This window comes from Metopolophium dirhodum, chromosome 7 (assembly GCF_019925205.1).
Source record: "Metopolophium dirhodum isolate CAU chromosome 7, ASM1992520v1, whole genome shotgun sequence".
Classification (NCBI taxonomy): Eukaryota; Metazoa; Arthropoda; class Insecta; order Hemiptera; family Aphididae; genus Metopolophium; species Metopolophium dirhodum.
The window spans coordinates 23,666,271-23,686,853 of record NC_083566.1 but is presented as its reverse complement, the minus strand read 5'-3'; the positions used below and the strand labels follow the sequence as shown (position 1 = coordinate 23,686,853).

The window sequence follows — 20,583 nt, the reverse complement described above, 5'->3', positions numbered from 1 at the left end:
TTTACGTGGAATCTTATTTTAAATGTTCAATCCTTACCTATACTACAAAATAATTATTACATTTTAATTTTGATATATTTTGTTAAAATTCAAAATTTAAATGCTTGTAAAATAAACTGTGCTTATGTATTTTTAATATTTTTCAACTGCTATTGGTAAAACAAGCTAACGATACACGCTCTGGTGGAAACAATTTGTACCCTCCGATTCAGAATATATAGATATCATTTTATATTAGTTATTTTACTTTTTATAAAAAATTAATTTTGCTATCGAAACTTTATACGCTTTTATATTTAGTATAAGTTGGTAAGTAAAATTTCTACTAATATTATCAAATAGGTACATTTAAATAAACATCACTTAAGACAAAATGAATGCGAAATGTAGGGAAATCAAATACAATTTCCCGACTCTACGTAGGGGGAAACCCACTTAACCATCAGTTCGATAGGCGCTTCCAGTGCTAATTTGTTTTGCCAATAGTAATAACAATATATTAGGAACCTTGTATTAAAGGTTCAGACTTTTTGACCAAATAAATACAATTTTATTGGCATTTATAGAAAAAATAGGTGAGTAAAAAATTGAAAATGTCCGCAAACATCGCAAAAAGAGTCAACATGTTTTGAAAATGTTATCAAGTATGTGAATTAATAAAATGAACATATGGTGTAAATTGTATGTATCTACAGTTATTCGTTTTTGAATTACAACAAAATAACAAAATTGCTACATGATAAATCGCTTAATTTTTAATACTTTTCAAATATCATTGTACATTTGTAACAATATATTAGGAGCCTTGTATTCAATTTTCAAGCTTATTTACCCAACAAATAAATATTGACTTTCATAAAAAAAAATAATCGAAACTGAAAATATCCGTAAACAGTTCAAAACAAATCAAAATATTATCGTGTATAGAAAATGCTAATATAAACAACCATTGAAATTTCATGTATATACGGTCACTTGTTTTAGAGTTACATAAAAAACCAAAATCGATTTTGTGAAAACCTGAGTTTGCGTAATAATTCCCGTTTTTCCTTAATTTTTATTTTTTATGTGGTATTGCCCATGCTTTTATAAACTATTGACCGAATGCACCAACTAGATTCACTTTCCCGTCGAACAAGATACTGAAGTTGAAAATCGAATCCTTCTTTCGACTACTTATCGTGTACACAGGCACAAATAAAAAAAAAAAAAATTAAAAAAACACACATCATTGTAAAATCAATACGTTCATCGCTCCGCTCAGAATCTAAAATGTACCTAATGTATCTAATTGATAGTTTTACTCATGCCTACTTAAATTAAAAAAATTGCGATTGTTCAATTCCTTTTGGGTGCAACTCAGCCTCCCCGGTAGCATTATGCTTGCACCTGATCTGTCCTATTAACCAATGGCAACTAAATAAAAAATACCTATTATCATTTATTAATATTTATTTATTTCTTCTATAGCCAATAACCATATTTTATATACTTTACGACCCATTGTCATACCTACCAAATATACAAAAACAATTTTCATTATAATCGGTAAAGCCGTTACGGAGGAGTTCGTACACTAACACCACAGATTAAATAAAACAAAAAAAATAGTGGCTTGGTGTGGTGCAGTGCGTGCACTAAACTTGCGGAAACGCACTGAGTGTACGTAACGGCCGGCGTTGCTAGTTCTCGGATGGGTGACCACCCGGGATTTTTAGCAACGAATCCTGGCCACACATACAAAACGTGTTTTCAACCGTTCCTCCCCCTACTAACAACCTACAAACAAACAAAAACAGCTAATTGGCTAAGTTGCCGGGTTCAAGCTCAATTAAAAAAAAATATATAAATTTATATTTATACCTACGTATATTTATATAGATAGTAGAATTTTTCATTCTCGGAACAATTCATACATACACGCCGATAAAACACACACAAAAGAAATAATGTTTAAAAAATGAGTTGGTACATATAATCTTATATTATACATTTATAATTATTTATTAGTTTATTACCTTGGTCTTCAATATGAAATATGTATGCGTTATGTTGTCGGTTATTTTTTATGTACGACCTTCACGTAAATATAGATCACTATAATAGGTACCTACCCATCATATTTTTTCAAACAAATTGACTAAATAATGTTAAATTTTTGATATGATGGTCATTATATGGCCCTTAGCTTATTTTCCTACCTCTATATACCTACCTATTCTATTTTATTTCCATAGACTTGAATGCATTTTTCTATATTTATATCACTAATGATACTTCTTACCGCCTTCATAATGCACACAGTTATTATTTTATTAATATTTAAACGAATTAACCAACAAATTATTAATACTATTGATTTATTTTAATATGGATTCAAAATTAAATATTAACCATAAGTACTTCATCAATTAACTGCGGAAGCCATAAAATCAGCTACCGAATTTGTCGATTCGATTCTTGGTCATTTTGAAAAGTATATTCAAAGAGTAATGAACACGATTTCTTAACAATACGTTTTTATTACATGGAAAACTATTTGTGAGTGCAGATAAGGTACGTTAGTTTTATAATACATTAAAATAGAGTTCAAATTTAACATCTTTACGAAATTGTATTTTCAAACATACAATAACGATTTATCTCAAACAATTTTCGGTATTTTATTTTAATTCGAAAAAAAATACTTGGGAACAATCTGCTGTATAGTAGTTTTCCTCTTAACCTTGTCATTGGGTAGGTCTTTGTAATGGATATGTTAAATTTAAATTCAATGATAAATTATTTACTACGAAAAACGATTCAGAACGGAGATGATATTATGCCGAACTCTATATATCTAAGGCGATTTTATCATTTATTTATAAAACTATTAGTTTATATTGCAAGTTTAATTTTTTTTTTTGGTCAAAAACGAATCGCATAGGTTACCTATACATTATATTCCAATGTATTTTCGATATTTTTTAATTGGCATAATTACAACTAATGAGGAATGTTTTTTTTTCAAATTGTCAAGATTCTTGAACGAGCATACATATTTTTATCAAAATGTATAGGTAAAAAACTTAACATGATTACTTGAAAATCAAATTAGCTCAGTATCGTTTTTCATATACAATGATTATTTCATTAAAATTTCACATCCATACAGTGACTCTCTAAACGCCTAATGTACATCAAAGCATTTCCCACTTTTTTTTATAAATTGTTTTTTATTCATAACTTTGGAACAAAACAATCATTGTATTCCTTCGAATGTTATCACAAATTTCACTGTTTTTTTATTTTACAGATTTAACCGATACAACCTAATTCAATGAGTACTCTTAAAGATGACGACGTAGCTATTAACTTGAAACTATTAAAGCAGTGTCAATTCTACCAGATATTTGATCCTAGTGAAATAATGATTTATGGATGGAACGTTCACCAGCTTTTTTATATTGTGTACACCGGGGTAGTCCAGTGTTTTATAATTTACGGAAGTGTGGGATTATTCAGTGAAGATACTGACAACAAAATCGACTATTTCCTTATTACTTTTACTAATTTAAATATTCTAATTTCTTTTTGGAGGTTGACCGTATACTTGTATAATGCGAACAAAGTATCGGACCTATTCAACGTAACGCGATATGATTTTTTCACAAGTGAACAGTGTGTTAAATACAAAACTACTCTTTACAATTATCGTGATAAAATTAGACAATTTACAAACTGGTATGTAATTTTATCAATTGTAGTCACGATACAATGGCTTATGTTTCCGATCGCAATCAATATGTTGACAACATCGGAAAATTTAAATGTTCGTTATCAGAATATCTTGAACTTGAATTTCGGCGTAACTGCTTACACTTATAATCAGTATTTTGTAATTTTTTACATAATTGAAGTTAATTTAACATTGTATATTGCATACATTTTTATCATGACAAATGTATTATTAATATCATTTTGTTCAGCTATAATGTCTCAACAGGATATTCTCGTTCAGGCGTTTAAGAACTTGGGGCACGAAAACAGTCCTCGAATAAGTAAGACTTAAAAAAAAATGTTTAAGTATAAATCTTATCGTATTTAGTTTTCTAACTTATTTAGATATATTAAAATATATTATGCACTTTCCACTTGATGTTTAGTAATCAATCTAAATTCAACATAATATGGTAGAGTACAAATCAAAAGAATAAATAATATGTTAATATAAATATATAATAGTATAATAGTATGCATGAGAATCAATTTTTTTTAACATAATGTTATGAGTTATAATTAGTTTATTGTTACATAATATTATTACAGGTTATTTTGAAGAATTTAAGTCAATATTACATGATCAAGGGCAACTTAATTTGTGAGTATATTCCTTATATATACATATTGCAGATATACGATATCGTCCCTGTGGGCTGTGGGTAAGAGTATCAGAATATTCACATGGAAGGTTAAGTTAGGTTCTCTTCTTATCGTAAAATTTGACTTAAGAGGACGTTACAGTGGTTACACCGACATTTGTTGTCTCCGTCTTAAAAGTGCATAACATAACAAATTTAATGCTCAGTAGATCACGTTTAGCTCCGTTAGTATAAAAATTAGAGTGAATTGACCTCTTTGAAAGGTAAGATTATTATCTATGCAATGTCATAAGATTCATATTATATTTTAATTTCAAAGCGAGTTATGAGTATTTTAAAAATGTAAATTATTTGTACATCTTAAAATACTCATAGTACCCTTTAAAACTATAATATAATAAAAACCCTATTGCCTAGATAATAATCTTACCTTTACATTTTATAAGAGGTCAATTCACTCTAATTTTTAAATTAACTGAGCGTCAAATTTGCAATGTTCTGGACTTGTAAGACGGAGACAACAAATGTCGGTGTAACGTCTTAAGAGGCCTCTGGATGATGTGAGTAATGAATATTTTATTATAAATATATGTTTTTACATATAACATTGTATTATGCAAATCAAATCGTTAAACAAAATTATAATATAAACTATACCCCCAAATTGTTAAGAATGTGAATATATGTTTAAAAAATTTAACGTTTACCTATTTACGATTTTTTTTTTTTTAGGAAAATAAAATCATTCTTTTCGGTAGTGAGATACATTGTTTTATTGACGGTTGCAAGTAATTCAGCTTCTATCATACTCCTGACATACCGGTTCATTGTGGTATGATCATTAGTTAAGTTTTAACTATAATATTATACTGTTAATTAACTATTAGATATTACATGCTATAGACAACGTAGATATTGACGTATTGAAACCCCTTTCGATACGAAATGTTTATGAGTATACACTATTACCGCCAAGGGCGTCCGCAGGGGGGGGGGAGGAAGTAGGGACAGTTGCCCCTCCCTTGGATTTTTCTGGGTTGATTATCATATATTATTATTGATGATTTTAATGTTTTTGAAAAACTAAAAAATGCCCCAAAAATTCTAAATAGTGCACTAAATTATTTTTATTTTTAATACTAAAGATATAAATTCTAATATACATTTTAAACTTTTAAATAATTGTAGAAATGTTTAACAGACAGAACTTAACATTTAGACTACTTATGTAATCTGAAAATTAACTATTTTTTTTCCGTAACTATATAGGTTTAGACTTTAGATCATATATTTATTATAAAAATCATATAAAAACATGTGCAAATTTAAAAATAAAATTTTTAATTTAAATTTAGAAAAAACTTCAAAATGCTCTAAAAATCTTTAAATGCAAAAATGACATTAAATTTAAAATCGTCAAAAAATTCAATGTAGGTATGTTATAAAACGAGTATCGCGTAGATTTGGAAACCAATGCATAGTGCATTATAATCCCAACCTCAATCATTACCGTTGTAATATAAAATATCGCAAAATAAACGTTTTTTAAATTAAAAATAAAAAATTTTTTTTTTATTTACGGAGTGAATTTTATTACTCTCGATTCAGAGTCAGAACTAAGAACGTTGCTTTATAGATTATGAGATGTAGTGGTGGTAGTGCAATACTGCAGTGTCAACCAAGTTTTTACTTTTTTGATAAAAAAAATGAAATGTTTATATATGGCATACCTACTATATAGCTACAACTTTTCAAGTTTGTGATATCATTGACTGAATAAGCTAGAAATATTTAGTTTTATAAATTACATAAAATTCTAAAACCAACGGTAACTTTTATCTATTAAAAAATAATGTAGGTATTTGATAATTAATTAATTAAAATTAATGCTGCAATCGAAAAATTGTATATACTTTTTCATATTAGGTATATGATAAAAAAATAACATTTACATTTATTATAAATTATAAAGTTCTTTGATAGGTACTCGTATTTTTTTTAACTATCGATGAGCTAGTTACTAAACTGACGATGAAGTTATCCACGATGATTTGTTGACTACGGTAAAATATCGTATACGACAAATTGACGCTCATCTGTATAGTATAAATTATACGTCCGTATAAATATTTTATTGATTAATCATAAATTCATATGTTTTTAAACGACTGAATTACATTGTACTATTATAGGTATGCTTAAAAATGGAACCGGATATATTCCTCACCCTACTTAAGCTCGGATCAACAATTGTTTATGTTTCTATAGAGTTGTATATTTATTGTTATCTATTTGACAACATGAACCGATATGTATATTAAGATTAATATTATTGACGTAAAACGACTTGGTTTGATGGTATATTTTATTTTATACAGAGAGAATTAGTCAACTATAGCATATACTGTTGCAACTGGACCCAGATGGATTTAAAATTTAAGAAGTTGTTATTATTGGCAATGCGGATGAATGATGCTAATAATTGGGTGATAAAAGCTACACCGAAAAAGATTGTCAACCTTCAAATATTCGCTTGCGTATTAACATCATTTTGTTTATAATAGTTAAGAAATATTACTTGAACACAATAATTAAATGTCAATATTTTTTCAGATAATGTCGATGTCATACAACGTTGTTTCCGTTATGGTGAAAATAACCAATACGAAAAACAACATTTCAGAATAGATATCAAGTGAAAACTGCATTACGCCTGCACTGTGCACTTTATTGAATAAAATAATATTTACTATAGGTATTGTACGGCTAAAGAAAAGTGAGCCGCCATCATTCATCACGCACTTATCGGCCGTTTTTCATCAGAGTTATACATAGGCTATACTGCTATAGATACTCTAATTTATTGTTTCCCTGCGTAAAAATAATTATGTAGGTAGGTATTATACCTAAGAAAAAAAATAATGTGTTCTCAGATGTTGACTCTAACTAGTGACTGTAGATATTTAAAATGTGTGCGTGCTGATCCTATTTTGTATAACATGCACTACCAATATATTATGATTTAAAATTTGTGCAATTCGTGATTTAAATATTTGATATTCGGTGCAATACTGTAATGGTGTTCAAAACATCCATAGATAATCTACAAACTAGATTACCTATGTATAGATAATAATAATAATAATAATTATTATAATATATCTATATTCAATATATATACTAAATTATAAGTTACCTCTATAAAACCTTAGGTAGGCGGGTATAATATAGTTTTTATTTATATTTGTTCTTACATCTTTGCTTATTTAGTTCTTCCTAACTACCTAGTACCTATCCTTTTTGAAAAGTTCATTTGGTTTTTAGTATTATAACATAAATTTATTAGCATTGCAAATTAAAACAGTAACAGTTGTAGAATATTATAATACATAGGTGTACTAGATGCCCAGATACCCATGTGACTGTATATACAAATACAATATTCTACAACCTTCTAGGTACCTACTACCTATGTCTTATACCTATTTCCTTATTGATTATTGAAAATGTTTCAAGTCAATTACCTATTTGTAAAGAAAAAAATATGATTTCTATAATAATATTTCCTGTAGGCAGTAGGTAATATTATGTGAATTACTTATTAAGTTTTTAATTTCACAACATCACAACTAAAAACAAAAATCCATATTTGACGACTAGGTATTTATGAGGGCGTCCTACACCCCCCCCCCCCCCCACTATCACTAATTTACAACGCACGTCGAGAATCGAGATTAAACAAGAGATTATTCCATATTATCTTTACCTACGCCGCATATTTCACGTGTGTAAAGAGTTTACTGTTTCTTAACTATTAATTAGGTAGTAGTACGCACTATACATAATATATTACGTTTGTTTGATAAAATGAATAAAACTCTCCAAAAAAATGTATAATCCACAGTTCTGTGTATTAAGTACGTAGGTCTTACTATTGTAAGAGTCTATTGTTTATAGGTAGTATATAGGGCGTAAGGCAAGAAGGTACACATCGTATTATATAATATACAGAAATAATAATAGAATAATACTATTAACATCAGTTACCCCATTAAAAAGTAAGGAGTACCTAGCTATCTAGTGCCTAAATGTATCTAAAGATTTTATCTCTGCGCCTGATGTGTAAATGCGTGATGAGTGATGACTATTGACTATGATGACTAATATTATAAATATGGGTAAATATTATATAAATCTAGTCTTTCAGATTCTAATCAGAGTGCGAAGTTATCAGTCTTACGCAACGATGACGTGTTTATTTTTATTTACAAGTAATTTGTACTTAAGGGTCTCGGTGCCAGTTTTTCAAACTTTCCACAATTCAATACAATTTGAAAATTAAATATTATATTTTAGTTTCCCCCCTCAATTATAAGACTTTTCCACTAATCTAATACCCGATACCTATTTAGGGGGGGTTGATTCTACAAGGCGGTATCGTTATTCCCGCAGAGTGTATTTTTCAGGACAAAATGGCATCGGCACCGGGTGCCTTAAAAAAAAATACTTTAATTAATAGTTTGTAATATAAGTAGGTTGTGTGTATGTTATAACTTTATATATTTATGATTTTAAAGGAAGAAATTCGAGTTTATCGATACGTATCGATTCAATATTGATCGTTCAAGAAGTTAAACTTGCGGTATACCATTTATAGATGCGTCATGCGTACCGACGGTAAATTAAGGTGTTTGGAAAATTAGCTGGACCCATCCTTGAAAAATTCCTAAATACGCCACTGGTGTACCTAACCTAAATCAGCTCCCCCCCCCCCCTAGCTGTATTTCTAAACAATTTTATACTATTAAAAACAAAATTACAAAAAAAAATAATCGAAATTGCCAGAAAATTATGACTTGGCCAGGGGGGGCAATGTCTCTGGAGCCGCTCATGACCTAAATACGCCACTGGTGTACTTTTGTCAAAATTCAAACTTTAAATGCCTATAAAAAAAAATTGTGCCTATGTATTTTTAATATTTTTCAACTGCTATTGTAATAATATATCAGGAGCCTTGCTTTAAATATTCATGTTTTTTTACCCAGAAAATAACATTTTATTGATATATATAGAAAACAAAACTAAAAAAATTGAAAACTGACTATGTCCGTAAACAGTTCAAAAATAGTCAAATTATTTTCAAAATTTTATGGTGTATAGAAAATGCTAATATAAACATTCAGTGAAATTTTCAAGTATCTACAGTAATTTGTTTTTTAATTACAACAAAATAATAAAATCGTTACATGAGATATTGAGTGAATATCAAATGTTGTAAAAATATAAATTTCAGACGCTCATAAAAATTTAATTTAAGTTTCTTGTAGACATTTTTTTTTTTGGTAAAGGTAGAAAAATTTATGAGTAATCTTATATTACATTTTCAAATTTTAGATTTAAAAAGAAAAATTTTTATGAATTCTCAACTCAAAATAATATGCTAATTTTCGTGATTTTGTCAAAATTTGAACTTTAAATGCCTATAAATAAAAACTGTGACTAAGGATTTTTAATTTTTTTCATCTGCCTTTGAAACAATAGCCTTCTATTAAATTTTCAAGGTTTTTTACTCAACAGATAAAATTTTATTGATATTTATAGAAAAAAAACTAAAAAATATGGAAATTGACAATGTCCGTAAACAGCTCAAAATATTTGGAAAATGTTATGGTGTATAGGAAATGCAATTATAAACATTCAGTCAAAATTTCATGTCCCTACGGTCATTTGTTTTAGAGTTACACCAAAAGCCAAAATCTATTTTCTCGAAAACAGATTTTGCATAAAAATTCCCGTTTTTCCTTAATTTTTCTTTTGTTTTTCACGTCGCTTTTGAAAACTACTGGGAAATTTTTACATTTGACTCCCCAAGGCCCAAAGTACCAACTAGATTCACTTTCCTATCAGAAAAGTTACTGTTGAAGAAAATCCAAGCACTTTTACTGTCCTAAAAGGTGATGACAGACACAAAAAATAAAAAAAATCACATCATTGTAAAATCAATACATTCATCGCTTCGCTCAGAATCTAAAAATTGAAAACTGACAATGTCCGTAAACAGCTTAAAAAGAGTCAAATTGTTTTCAAAACCTAACCTAACCTACCTTGTACTTGCTTAATATTATAAAAATATTATCAATTAATATATTTATATATTATATCATAATTAATACTTAATAACGATCGGTAAAATATGTTAAGGGTACCTCAGAATTGAACGTAGAATTACCCTACACGATGGAAATGAAAGCGATGGGCAAGGTCAAATTCAAGGTATCTGAAGAGTCAGCACGTCAATTACATGGTGGCCTAACGACTACGGCCCAACAGATTTCGATTTGGATTGACGAGAAGAGTAGAATCGTGTTCCCAGCATCGTTAATTTTATTCAATGCAGTATATTAGAGCCTGTTGTGGGTTTAAGGAAACTTTGGCGGCCTATGGAAATGGTTGTACGGATATTGACATCTTAAATGTTATACGAGAATTTCAAGGGGATATCCGTTGAGACTAGGTATGTCCGTTACAAGACACATCCGCAGAATTCTATTAAAGAAGAATGTAAATGGTAGGTAGGTACACCAATATTTTTGAATACTATTACCTTTCCTTGAATTTACCTAAGTTTAGCGATTTATTTTTTGTAAATTAATTTCAACTGTCAATTATGAAAACAATAATTTAATGTACCTACCAAAAACATTTTTTATAGACCCATCCTTACAAAATATCTAAAAAGGAACCTAATTAAAAAAAAAATAATATAAATACATAAAACACATATTCAAAAATAAATTGGCTATATTGTATTAAAATTATAATGGTACAAGATTTGTACTCAGAGTAAATTATTATATAAATACCAAAAACATTAAGTATAAAATATCACCACAAATGCTTGGAGTATGTATGAGTATTCAATTGGTTTAAACCCAGAAACAAATTATAACAAAATTGAATATATATATATTAATTAAAAACAATTAAAAAACTATATCAAATTAAGTTTAAAATAAAAATATTATCGCCGCAAAAAAAATAAAATGTTAGTGTACACGTTAAAAAAATATAATTATGACGTGTATTTTAATCAATACAACATAGAGCAATATTATGTACTAAAAATGCTGTACATCAATTAAAAGTTTGAACAATGCATTCACATGTTTATTTTAGTATAATATTCTCATTTAAAAGGTGGTATTAAACTAATATAGTTTTTGGTAGCACACATTTCATATGTATATTCAATACAGTATAGTATTTTAGTAGTCTTCAATAGGTTTTGACTTAAAAATATATATAACAGAGATAAAATTAAAAATTATTTAATCACTAAATGCAATTAAATGTATATTGTGTGTTTATAAATTGGCCAAACTATTTCACAGCACACTTTTATTCAGCAAATTGGTCAGTAATAATGTATAAATGTTGAGCAGTTTTTTGTGATAAAGTATTTGAGTTACTCTGCATTGGGAATGTTATCACTTGCACTAAAAGGAGTACCATCATATTTTCTCAAATGTATCTGAAAAATAAGTAATTATAATATAATATTATATTGTATGAGTATCAGTGTCGGCCTGGCACACCAAAGGCCCATGGATCAGTTTTTTAAGGCGCCCAATTAATAACAGCCTTGGGCCCTGTAAAGAAAAATTGAGCCTTAAAATTACATACAGTTAAATATTTTGCAGTCTCTACTCCCTATATAGACCAGAAACAAACCAAGCAAAAAAAATATTTAAGAAATCCTAAAAAAATAAATTAAAAAGGAGAGGCCTCAGCTGTATTTGCTTTCCAGCGGCTGTAGTCAGGCCGTCATTGATGAGTATGATACAGAAATAATATCGGCAATGTATATTTACCTGCAAGTGTAAATTAACTTCATCACTGCGACTTAGGTATGGAAAATTACCGCCAGACTTGAGTTGAGCCAGTTTAGCTTCAGGATATTCCTGATAAATTTTTTCCTTAATGGGCGAACCTAAGGCATAGTCATCAAATACATCCATAAGGGTGACACTTTTTAAGCCTCTCATCAATGATGTATTAACACGGCTATTCAAACAGTTCATGGTCAAACGAGATGCTAGATCAGCCTGTGATAATGATTCAATCTAAAATATAAAAGTATAATTATTATTTTTACAATATAGTTATGTTCTATAATCTATATAGATAGAAGCTAATTACCAGTTCGACCATAAAATCTATTGAATCCATTATCCGTGTATCGTAAAATGTTTCCCTTGATGAAAAATTTGATAACACCATTTTCCTAAGCACCATTGCAGGTAAAATCCAAAATCTAGAAATTTAAAAAAATAAAATAAAATAATTTATTAACAATAACATAACAATGAGCCTAAAAGAAATAATAACAACATGGTAAACTGAAATAATTGTTTTAAGTAAGTTATAAAAAAAAAATATAATTGTAATATAATAGTTATTTAACTGTTTAAGTAATAACTGATAAAAACTTTTATTTTTAAAAAATACATCAAGTGCATTAAGTTTAAGAAGAAAAAAACTAAATTTAGGGACATATTATATTGTATACATACAATAAATTAACAAATAATGCTTATTTTACATAAAGATAAAATTAAACTTACAAAACAGCAGCATCTTTATATTTGAATATTGATGTATCAGTAAAAGAGTTGCACAAGAATAGTGATACAACTTTAGGTTGATGTACAATTGTAGAAAACTCTACAAACTTTTGAGCCAAAAATCCACCTAAGCAAAATATAAAATTACTGAAAATACATCATTTATCTAAATGGCAAACTATAAAATCTCTACATGTTTATTTGTATTTTTACTTTTAGTATCTTTTAATCTTGTTAACAATAGCAAACAGTTTCTATGCTTATCTATGCTACTGTTATGTACATAATAAAAACCAGCCACCTGCACAAAATTGGTAACTATTATATGTTCAAAAGTGTACTAACTCGTAATGTGTGATGTAACTTTTGTTTGGACACTTAAAAAATAAATGGAGACTGAAGGTTTAAAAATGAAATCTCATAAAATAGGTATAGATTCAAGAAAATTTCTTATATTCTGGTTGAGGTAAGAAATGTATACATTAAATATTAATCATTAAGTATCAAAGTAATTGATTATTTTCAATATAGATTTTTCTAAAGGGGGATTTGTTAAATAAATAAAAAAAACAGATCGATTTTATATTTTTATTCTTTTAAAATATTTAGTTATTTTATAAAACTGACCGACTATACAAAAATATTATACGGTTAATTAGTATAAATTTTAACTTTTGAAACCGTTCTGTACTAATAATAAGATGTGAATAATGTAAGGAATAGGTGTGATGTTTTTAATATATTCCATAGATTTTTTTAATTATATTATGTATGATTCAAGTATTCTATAATAATTACTATCAAAGTTTAATATAAATAATTATGATTTTGTTTTTGTTAAAGAAATATTAGACATTTAAATTTATTTTATTTTATACCAAATATTTATTGAATCTTATTAGATTTCAAATAATAATAATTTTGATTATAAAAATAAAGTATCTTAAATAAAGCATGTCATCATATTAATATTATTTTAATTAAATTGTTTAAACTGAAATTGTAATTAAAACTAATTATGTAGTAATAATTTAAATACTAAAGATAAATTATTTTCATTTATTTTAAAGTAGTTAAATAAATTAGTAGTTATATTAATTAATACCAGGGGTATCTTTTCTGATTTTTTTGAGAAAAAGAGGGTGTAAAACCATAACATAAACCTAATTTTATATTTGAAACATCTACATCATAATATGTCATATACTTAAATGTGAGTGTTAAAAATCATTATTAATTGTATTCAACATCACTGTACCAAGTTATTTTTGATAGGTTAGTTAATACCATATTTTAATTAAGTGTTGTATCTCAGCATTATCTACTCTCTTAAATTATATCTCCAATTTATACAAATAATATTCGAGAACTAAAAAAACAAGTGTATATGTATTTGCTTTGTATGCATTTACAAACAGGCATTTTTATAATTCATTGATGGCAACACTTCTGAAATTTATGCTGTACATAGCATTTATGAATAATGTATACTCATTGTATCGACACTGCCACACTGGACACAATGTAATTATGCTACATCAACAAATTACAAGCTACATTGGCTGTAATGAAATAAGATGTGAAAATAATTTCTTATGTAGTAATTTCATCCATAAAATATACATAAATTATATTTTTAATTGTTTTAGTTGTATTTAGTTATCAACAATTAACTATTGTTTTCTCATGGCGTCGTTCATATTACGGTAAAATTGCACATATTTTTTCAATTACTATAATGGTTACTGTTTAGTATAGACAAGTAGAGAGTCTTTTAAGCTTATATGTTCAAAGAATTAAACATGAATATTAAAATATAATTTTCAATCATTGGACTTATAGAGGTATTAAATATTTGTTAAAAATAAATTTAGGATTATTGATCAGTCTGATGAATAACTTATATACAGATAAGAAACAATTAGCATGTGCTATAATTTTTTAAATTATTAACTATTTAATTACCTAATGAAGCACCAAATAAATGCACTTGTTTAATATCCATATGATCCAACAGTTGCATGAATCCCTCACACCATTCAGTCACACTCCAATAAGGTGGATTTTCAGCCTGAAAAAATAACAGATAGGTAGTCCATTAAAGAATTTTTAATCAGTTAATATTAGTCAAAAACTTATTAATACCACATACTGATATGACTCGATAGCCTTTTGAACTAAGCGTTAGCAATTGTTTGAAGAAGACTTCGGCTCGTCCACTAACTGGAAGCAAGAACACTAACGGGGTTTGAACTGAACGAGGACCCGTGTCATACACTCTCCATCCCTGCAATAGTTGGATTTCATATAATAATATTGTAAATAACAAATTACAGCTTAAAAGTTATAAGCACTTATCAACATTGTTGTTTGTAACTTTTAACATGATATTGGCCGTTACCTGTCATTGTATTATAATTATATTAAAGGTGCAAGTGATATCTAACAAAACAAACCTGTGAAAAGCGGCCATAATGTATAGTAGTAGAAATAACAATGAAAAATTATAGTAATAGGAAAAAGTGAAAACCTTATTCGTGCCGGTATCGTCCAATATGATTTGTTTGAGAGGCACGTTGCACCTGAAGCTCGTGTACTCCGGTGAACGGAATATCTGACTGGAGAAGCTCATCGTGTGTCGTTTTCAACAACGATAATTATTGTTTACGTTCATCGTAACGCTATTTGGAATAAAAAATAAGAAAGTTTTTACCAATCAGTATAAAACACAAGCAACGCAAAAAAACAACCTGTTGCTCAACTCTATCGCGGCGTCGAGAATAACAATAATAATAATAGTCGAAGTTATATCTATTTTGTGGTCGAAATACGTCCTATATATAATATACTATAGTAGACAGTAACTACTAACTAGTAAGCCAAGGTGTATAAATATTATTATATACCTAATAGGTATAGTATAAAAATATAAAATATACACCTTGCCACCTTGGTATCTCTTTTTTGTAACTATTACACTATATATTTATAACGAGTTTGAAGGGGGAGGGGGAACGACTGCGATACGAGAGTACGAAAAACGTAAACAACGCGTTGTCGTGTGATAAACTATTTCCGGTGTTATCGCGTAATAATTATAATAAGCCCGTAAAACCCCGCCGTTTCCGAAAAGAGATTTATTGGAATAAATTAATAATAATAATTAAAATAATAATCATGATCGTAGAATAAAGATTGTTGACGACGGTGGTGATACAATTATTACGGTTGACTATAAATATGTAAATTCGTAAGAAAATGCCGTACGCGCGTTGACGACTCTACCTGGAAATGGTTGTGTGCAATTTATTGTTTTTAACGTCCGTTTTCGCGCTCTCGTCACCCGATCGCTGCTGATTAGAAGACGTTTTCCATTGATAAAATATTCAAATATCCATCCGAAATCCAGTCTCCACTTTCTATTATTTTCACTCGCCAGTCCTGTGCGTGTGCGGGTGAAACATGAACTTCGTCGTCGAACTGAATAACAAGACAGCCGGCCGCGACAGAGTAGCGAGGTACTATAGTCGAATCGATATAGACATAAAGTTATCAGTTATTACCGCCGTCACTTGTCACTAATTGTCAGCGATTATATGCGGGTTGTGTGTTGAAGAGAACGCACGAGGGACGACCAAAAATTATCTAGAAAACACGGTTTTTAATTAAAAAAATGATGTTTCATAGATTGCACACTCAGCATTCTTTATTTTCAACTCTTTCGGGGATGTCACTGCACTATTGTTTTCTCTCTCCGGCCAACTCACAATATAGCAAAGTTTTGTTCAGCCTTATGTTGTTAGCTGTAGACTTAGGTATTAGAGTGAACTGGCATATTTTCAAACTTTAAGTTTAGAACGTTACCTGTGTCTTTACGTTGGGTTTTCTACGATGTTCCAATGTTTATACAAGTCTTGAGTACTTGTATTCAATTTTACAATTTAAAAATGCTCATATCACTCTAAAATTGAAATATTGTAAAAAATCCAAAAAAGCTAACAAATCAAGGTTGGTTCTGCTGAACGCGAATTTACTATGTTACACGTGGATTAGAGAAAGTAAACAAATTGTATGCTGAAATCCACTTAATATAATATTATTAATTAGTTGAATAGGTTAAATATTTTTAAAAGGTGTACTTATAGTTGCTATTATAAATTTAAATTTTTAATTACTACTTCCTTTACAATATTCTCTCCTCCTTTTATGGACGTGATGTGCATACAATATTTCCAGAAATTGTTAATGTTTGTTTCTATTCAAGACATGCTTCCAGCATAGACATAAAAGTGATAATGTCATATATTATGTCAACTTCCAGTATTAGGACTGGTGATTCAAAACTGTCCACTTAACCATAGGTATGATAGTGGACGTTACTACCCCAATGTGTTTTAAGCGATTTAAATGCTGTAAATTTACAAGCAAACTTCTACTACCATGATCACTCACAAATAAATTGTTATTTTACATTTGTTGCAACTTGCAACACATGACGTATAACATTAGCCATTACAAATGTAAGGTATAATACCAATTATTATATTGGTAAATACCAAATAGTATATATTATAATTGACGATGAAGACTGCTGTGGTAATACTATGGTTTTGTGATGATGGATCACAGTATATTTGAAATGGATATTAATGTGGTTTTTTTTCAGGTTTGTACAATATGGTTCAAAAACAACATGGCATTACATGGAAAAAAATGACTTTGACGTCAAATCAATTAAAAAATTCAAACAACTCGAACAGTCCTTGGCAGCTTTTCGTAAAGGTAAATACTATTTTGCTTGATAATTTCTTTTGCTGATATGTGTAATTTCAAAAGATTTATGAATTATATTATACCTTCGACTTTTTATAAGGTGTCTTCTTACTACATATTAGGTATTATGTTAGTATTATATATATATATTAGTAAGTGTGTTTAGGTTTGGATTATAACCCGTCCAGTTCATCTTAGCCATTGGCTGACGTCACAAACTACCGTCTACCAACACAGTTGGTATTACTTTACATTATAAGATAATAATCGTAACGATCACCGCTGGCCAAGATGAACTGCACGGGTTATATTTGTAGTTATTATAACAAATTAAAATGTATTAAAATAATCAAATTTGATAAATACAACATATTTTAAATAATATATACATGACATTTTGAATTTTAACATTTTCTATAAACTTAATTGTGTATTAATTGTATGTTAGTAATTATTAATACTTACTAATAATAAATAAATCAATTTAATAATAAAAAAAGTATCTAAATTGATACATAACTAATTACTGATTAGTTACTTATATTTAAAACTTAATTTATTTTTTTATTTTTTTTTTACAGTATTAAGATTTGGCCGCTTTGTTGATTCATTGCATACTGCATTGCGGACAGTTAATCATTCAGATAAAACTATTAGGTATTGTGTGACATTTTCAAAGATAGCTCATTCATTGTATTTGTTTTGCGACCATTGCTTATGGTTGAATAGAAATAACTTTTTACAAATAAATGCACCAAGATGGGGTCAAGCAGGAAATAGATATTGGCTACTATCTATAATAATGAATCTTGTCAGAGATGTTGTGGAGTTAAACAATTTATTTAAAGCAATCCTGAAAAAAAAAATTCTTAACACTTTGAATAGAAAAGTAGCTCCTAAGAACGACTTTACTGGTGAAGCAGTCCAATTTGTTCGTAGTCATAAAGATTTGTTAATCGATACTGTAAAAAATAGCTGTGATATAATGTTACCATTGTCAAATTTAGGATTTGTTAGGTTAAGTCCAGGTACAATAGGTGTAGTTGGTATGATATCATCAGTGCTCAGTTTGTACTCACTGGTGGACCAGAAAGCCAAGTTACCTTATACGTGAACGATTTGTTGTCATTTAAATTTAATTTTTGTTAATTCAACAAATACCTATCAATACAAGATTTTAATAAAAATAAGGGTATATGTTATAACATAAGTTTAATTTGTCAAATAAAATATATTTTATTAATTTATTTGTGTATTTTATACTTGTATAAATATAATAAATAAATATCAACTTAAAAATGTATAACTTTTATATTGTGTATGAATTTTACAAAAAAAAAATCTTATTATTTTTTATTTACTTTGTTATAAATGTATAATAATATGTAATTTATAAGACGTATCATCAAGTATTTTAAATAATTAAGTGATTAACAAAGTTATAACTTTATAAGTCTGTTAGAATAATTTTAAATTGTTAAAGGTGTTCAACTTTTGGATTCTATGGTATTTGGAGGGTTTGACCTTTTAAATAATTTAATTTATGTGGAACAAATTAATCAATATAAAGTCAAAAAGTGCTGTTATACTAAAGTGTTTTCCGTTTTTATTTATTATTTATTATTTCTAATTCTTAACTCCTATTCAACCAAGAGTGCATTATATTTCTTGTGTTATGTGCTAAGTTAATTAGATGTTTTAACTTTTTGTTATTGTTTTGATAAAACCTTTATTTTTATAAAATCCATTCATGTAAGCGGTGTATTGCACCAGTTATATGATAAAATCAATGGAAACAAACAGGAACTGATTTGTTCCATATCCATAATGATTATATATTCCTTATTAATAATTTTTTGCATTTGTATTATTCTTTCCTATTTAAATAAAGGTCAGTTTTAATAAATAATAATATAATTTTTTTAATTCACTGATATTAATTCGACACCCCAGTTCAAAACTGCAACAACTCAAAATATTGGTTTATTGGGTATAATGTGTTTTCTATATTGTTTCTCTATGTAACGTAATGTAAATTATAATATTGAAAATGCTCTCTTGTGGTCAATAATTTAAGTATATTTTATTGCGTTCTTGAACTGAAATTGTCATAAGATGGTGTACAAGACTCAGATTTGTTATATCTCGAGTTGTTGCAGTTTTGAACTGAGGCGTCAAATTAATGAAACATAATTTACCATACCTACATTGTCTGATTGAGGGTCAGATTCAACAGTTAATTTGTGCTAATTTAAAAAAAAAAACCACAACACCACTAATTAACACTATTAAATGTTATATTATCACAAAATACTATTATATCCACTATTAATATTGGACTGTGAATTATTAAAATAAATTGTTGAACATTGAGTGTTTTTTGGTACCTAAATGTATTATATAAAATCTGCACCTGCAAGTACAATACGAAGAACAGTGCACAAGTGATTGAAATTCTAACTTGTTGGAAATCATCAATAATTTGCCCAGGCTTTATAAATAACTTGATGGAAGAAGCTAAATATTGGTCACGCGTGACTTTTTATCTTTTATTTATTTAGCTTAACAAGTCTACACCGTTTCCGCTTTACGACTCCTGGAGGATAATCAGGAATTATATTGATTGATAAGTCTTGGATTACCTAAGGGGTTAGTGTGAGCCCCAAGACGAGCATGGAAGTGTTGGACCACTTGAAGTCATTTTTTGCTGAAAGTTTTCATATACCTACATATATCAGAGTGAAGGGTGTGATTAAAATATGTATACATAAATTGTATTTTATACCAGACTGGATGATCCTGTACAGCGTTGTAAATTAAATGCC

At 28.2% G+C, this 20,583-nt stretch overlaps 3 protein-coding genes across 7 annotated transcripts; 2 read left to right on the top strand and 1 right to left on the bottom strand.

The window, feature by feature from the left end:
- The first annotated feature begins 2,467 nt into the window (after positions 1 to 2,467).
- On the top strand, positions 2,468 to 7,440 carry LOC132949713 (uncharacterized). The gene is made up of 6 exons (XM_061020734.1): positions 2,468 to 2,556; positions 3,296 to 4,040; positions 4,309 to 4,360; positions 5,094 to 5,193; positions 6,740 to 6,898; positions 6,975 to 7,440. Exons 2-6 carry the CDS (start codon positions 3,320 to 3,322, stop codon positions 7,047 to 7,049), a joined length of 1,107 nt encoding a protein of 368 aa, XP_060876717.1. The 5' UTR covers positions 2,468 to 2,556; positions 3,296 to 3,319; the 3' UTR covers positions 7,050 to 7,440.
- Positions 7,441 to 11,673: 4,233 nt separating this feature from the next.
- LOC132949714 (maspardin-like) lies at positions 11,674 to 16,409 on the bottom strand. 3 transcript variants are annotated; one of them, XM_061020737.1, is made up of 8 exons: positions 16,271 to 16,409; positions 15,516 to 15,666; positions 15,138 to 15,272; positions 14,951 to 15,056; positions 12,986 to 13,112; positions 12,561 to 12,675; positions 12,233 to 12,484; positions 11,674 to 11,892 (listed from the first exon to the last, which is right to left on the bottom strand). In XM_061020737.1, the coding sequence occupies exons 2-8, from the start codon at positions 15,615 to 15,617 to the stop codon at positions 11,827 to 11,829; spliced, it is 903 nt and encodes a 300-aa protein (XP_060876720.1). In that variant the 5' UTR covers positions 15,618 to 15,666; positions 16,271 to 16,409; the 3' UTR covers positions 11,674 to 11,826. The 3 variants fall into 3 exon arrangements, with proteins under 3 accessions (XP_060876720.1, XP_060876718.1, XP_060876719.1); XM_061020735.1 differs by lacking the exon at positions 16,271 to 16,409 and adding an exon at positions 15,736 to 15,905; XM_061020736.1 differs by lacking the exon at positions 16,271 to 16,409 and having other exon boundaries at positions 15,516 to 15,908.
- LOC132949715 (peroxisomal membrane protein 11B) lies at positions 13,316 to 19,693 on the top strand. 3 transcript variants are annotated; one of them, XM_061020738.1, is made up of 3 exons: positions 13,316 to 13,451; positions 17,652 to 17,767; positions 18,340 to 19,693. In XM_061020738.1, exons 1-3 carry the CDS (start codon positions 13,375 to 13,377, stop codon positions 18,870 to 18,872), a joined length of 726 nt encoding a protein of 241 aa, XP_060876721.1. In that variant the 5' UTR covers positions 13,316 to 13,374; the 3' UTR covers positions 18,873 to 19,693. The 3 variants fall into 3 exon arrangements, with proteins under 3 accessions (XP_060876721.1, XP_060876723.1, XP_060876722.1); XM_061020740.1 differs by lacking the exon at positions 13,316 to 13,451 and adding an exon at positions 14,429 to 14,691 and having other exon boundaries at positions 18,340 to 19,681; XM_061020739.1 differs by lacking the exon at positions 13,316 to 13,451 and adding an exon at positions 16,366 to 16,503 and having other exon boundaries at positions 18,340 to 19,671.
- The last annotated feature ends 890 nt before the right edge of the window (positions 19,694 to 20,583 follow it).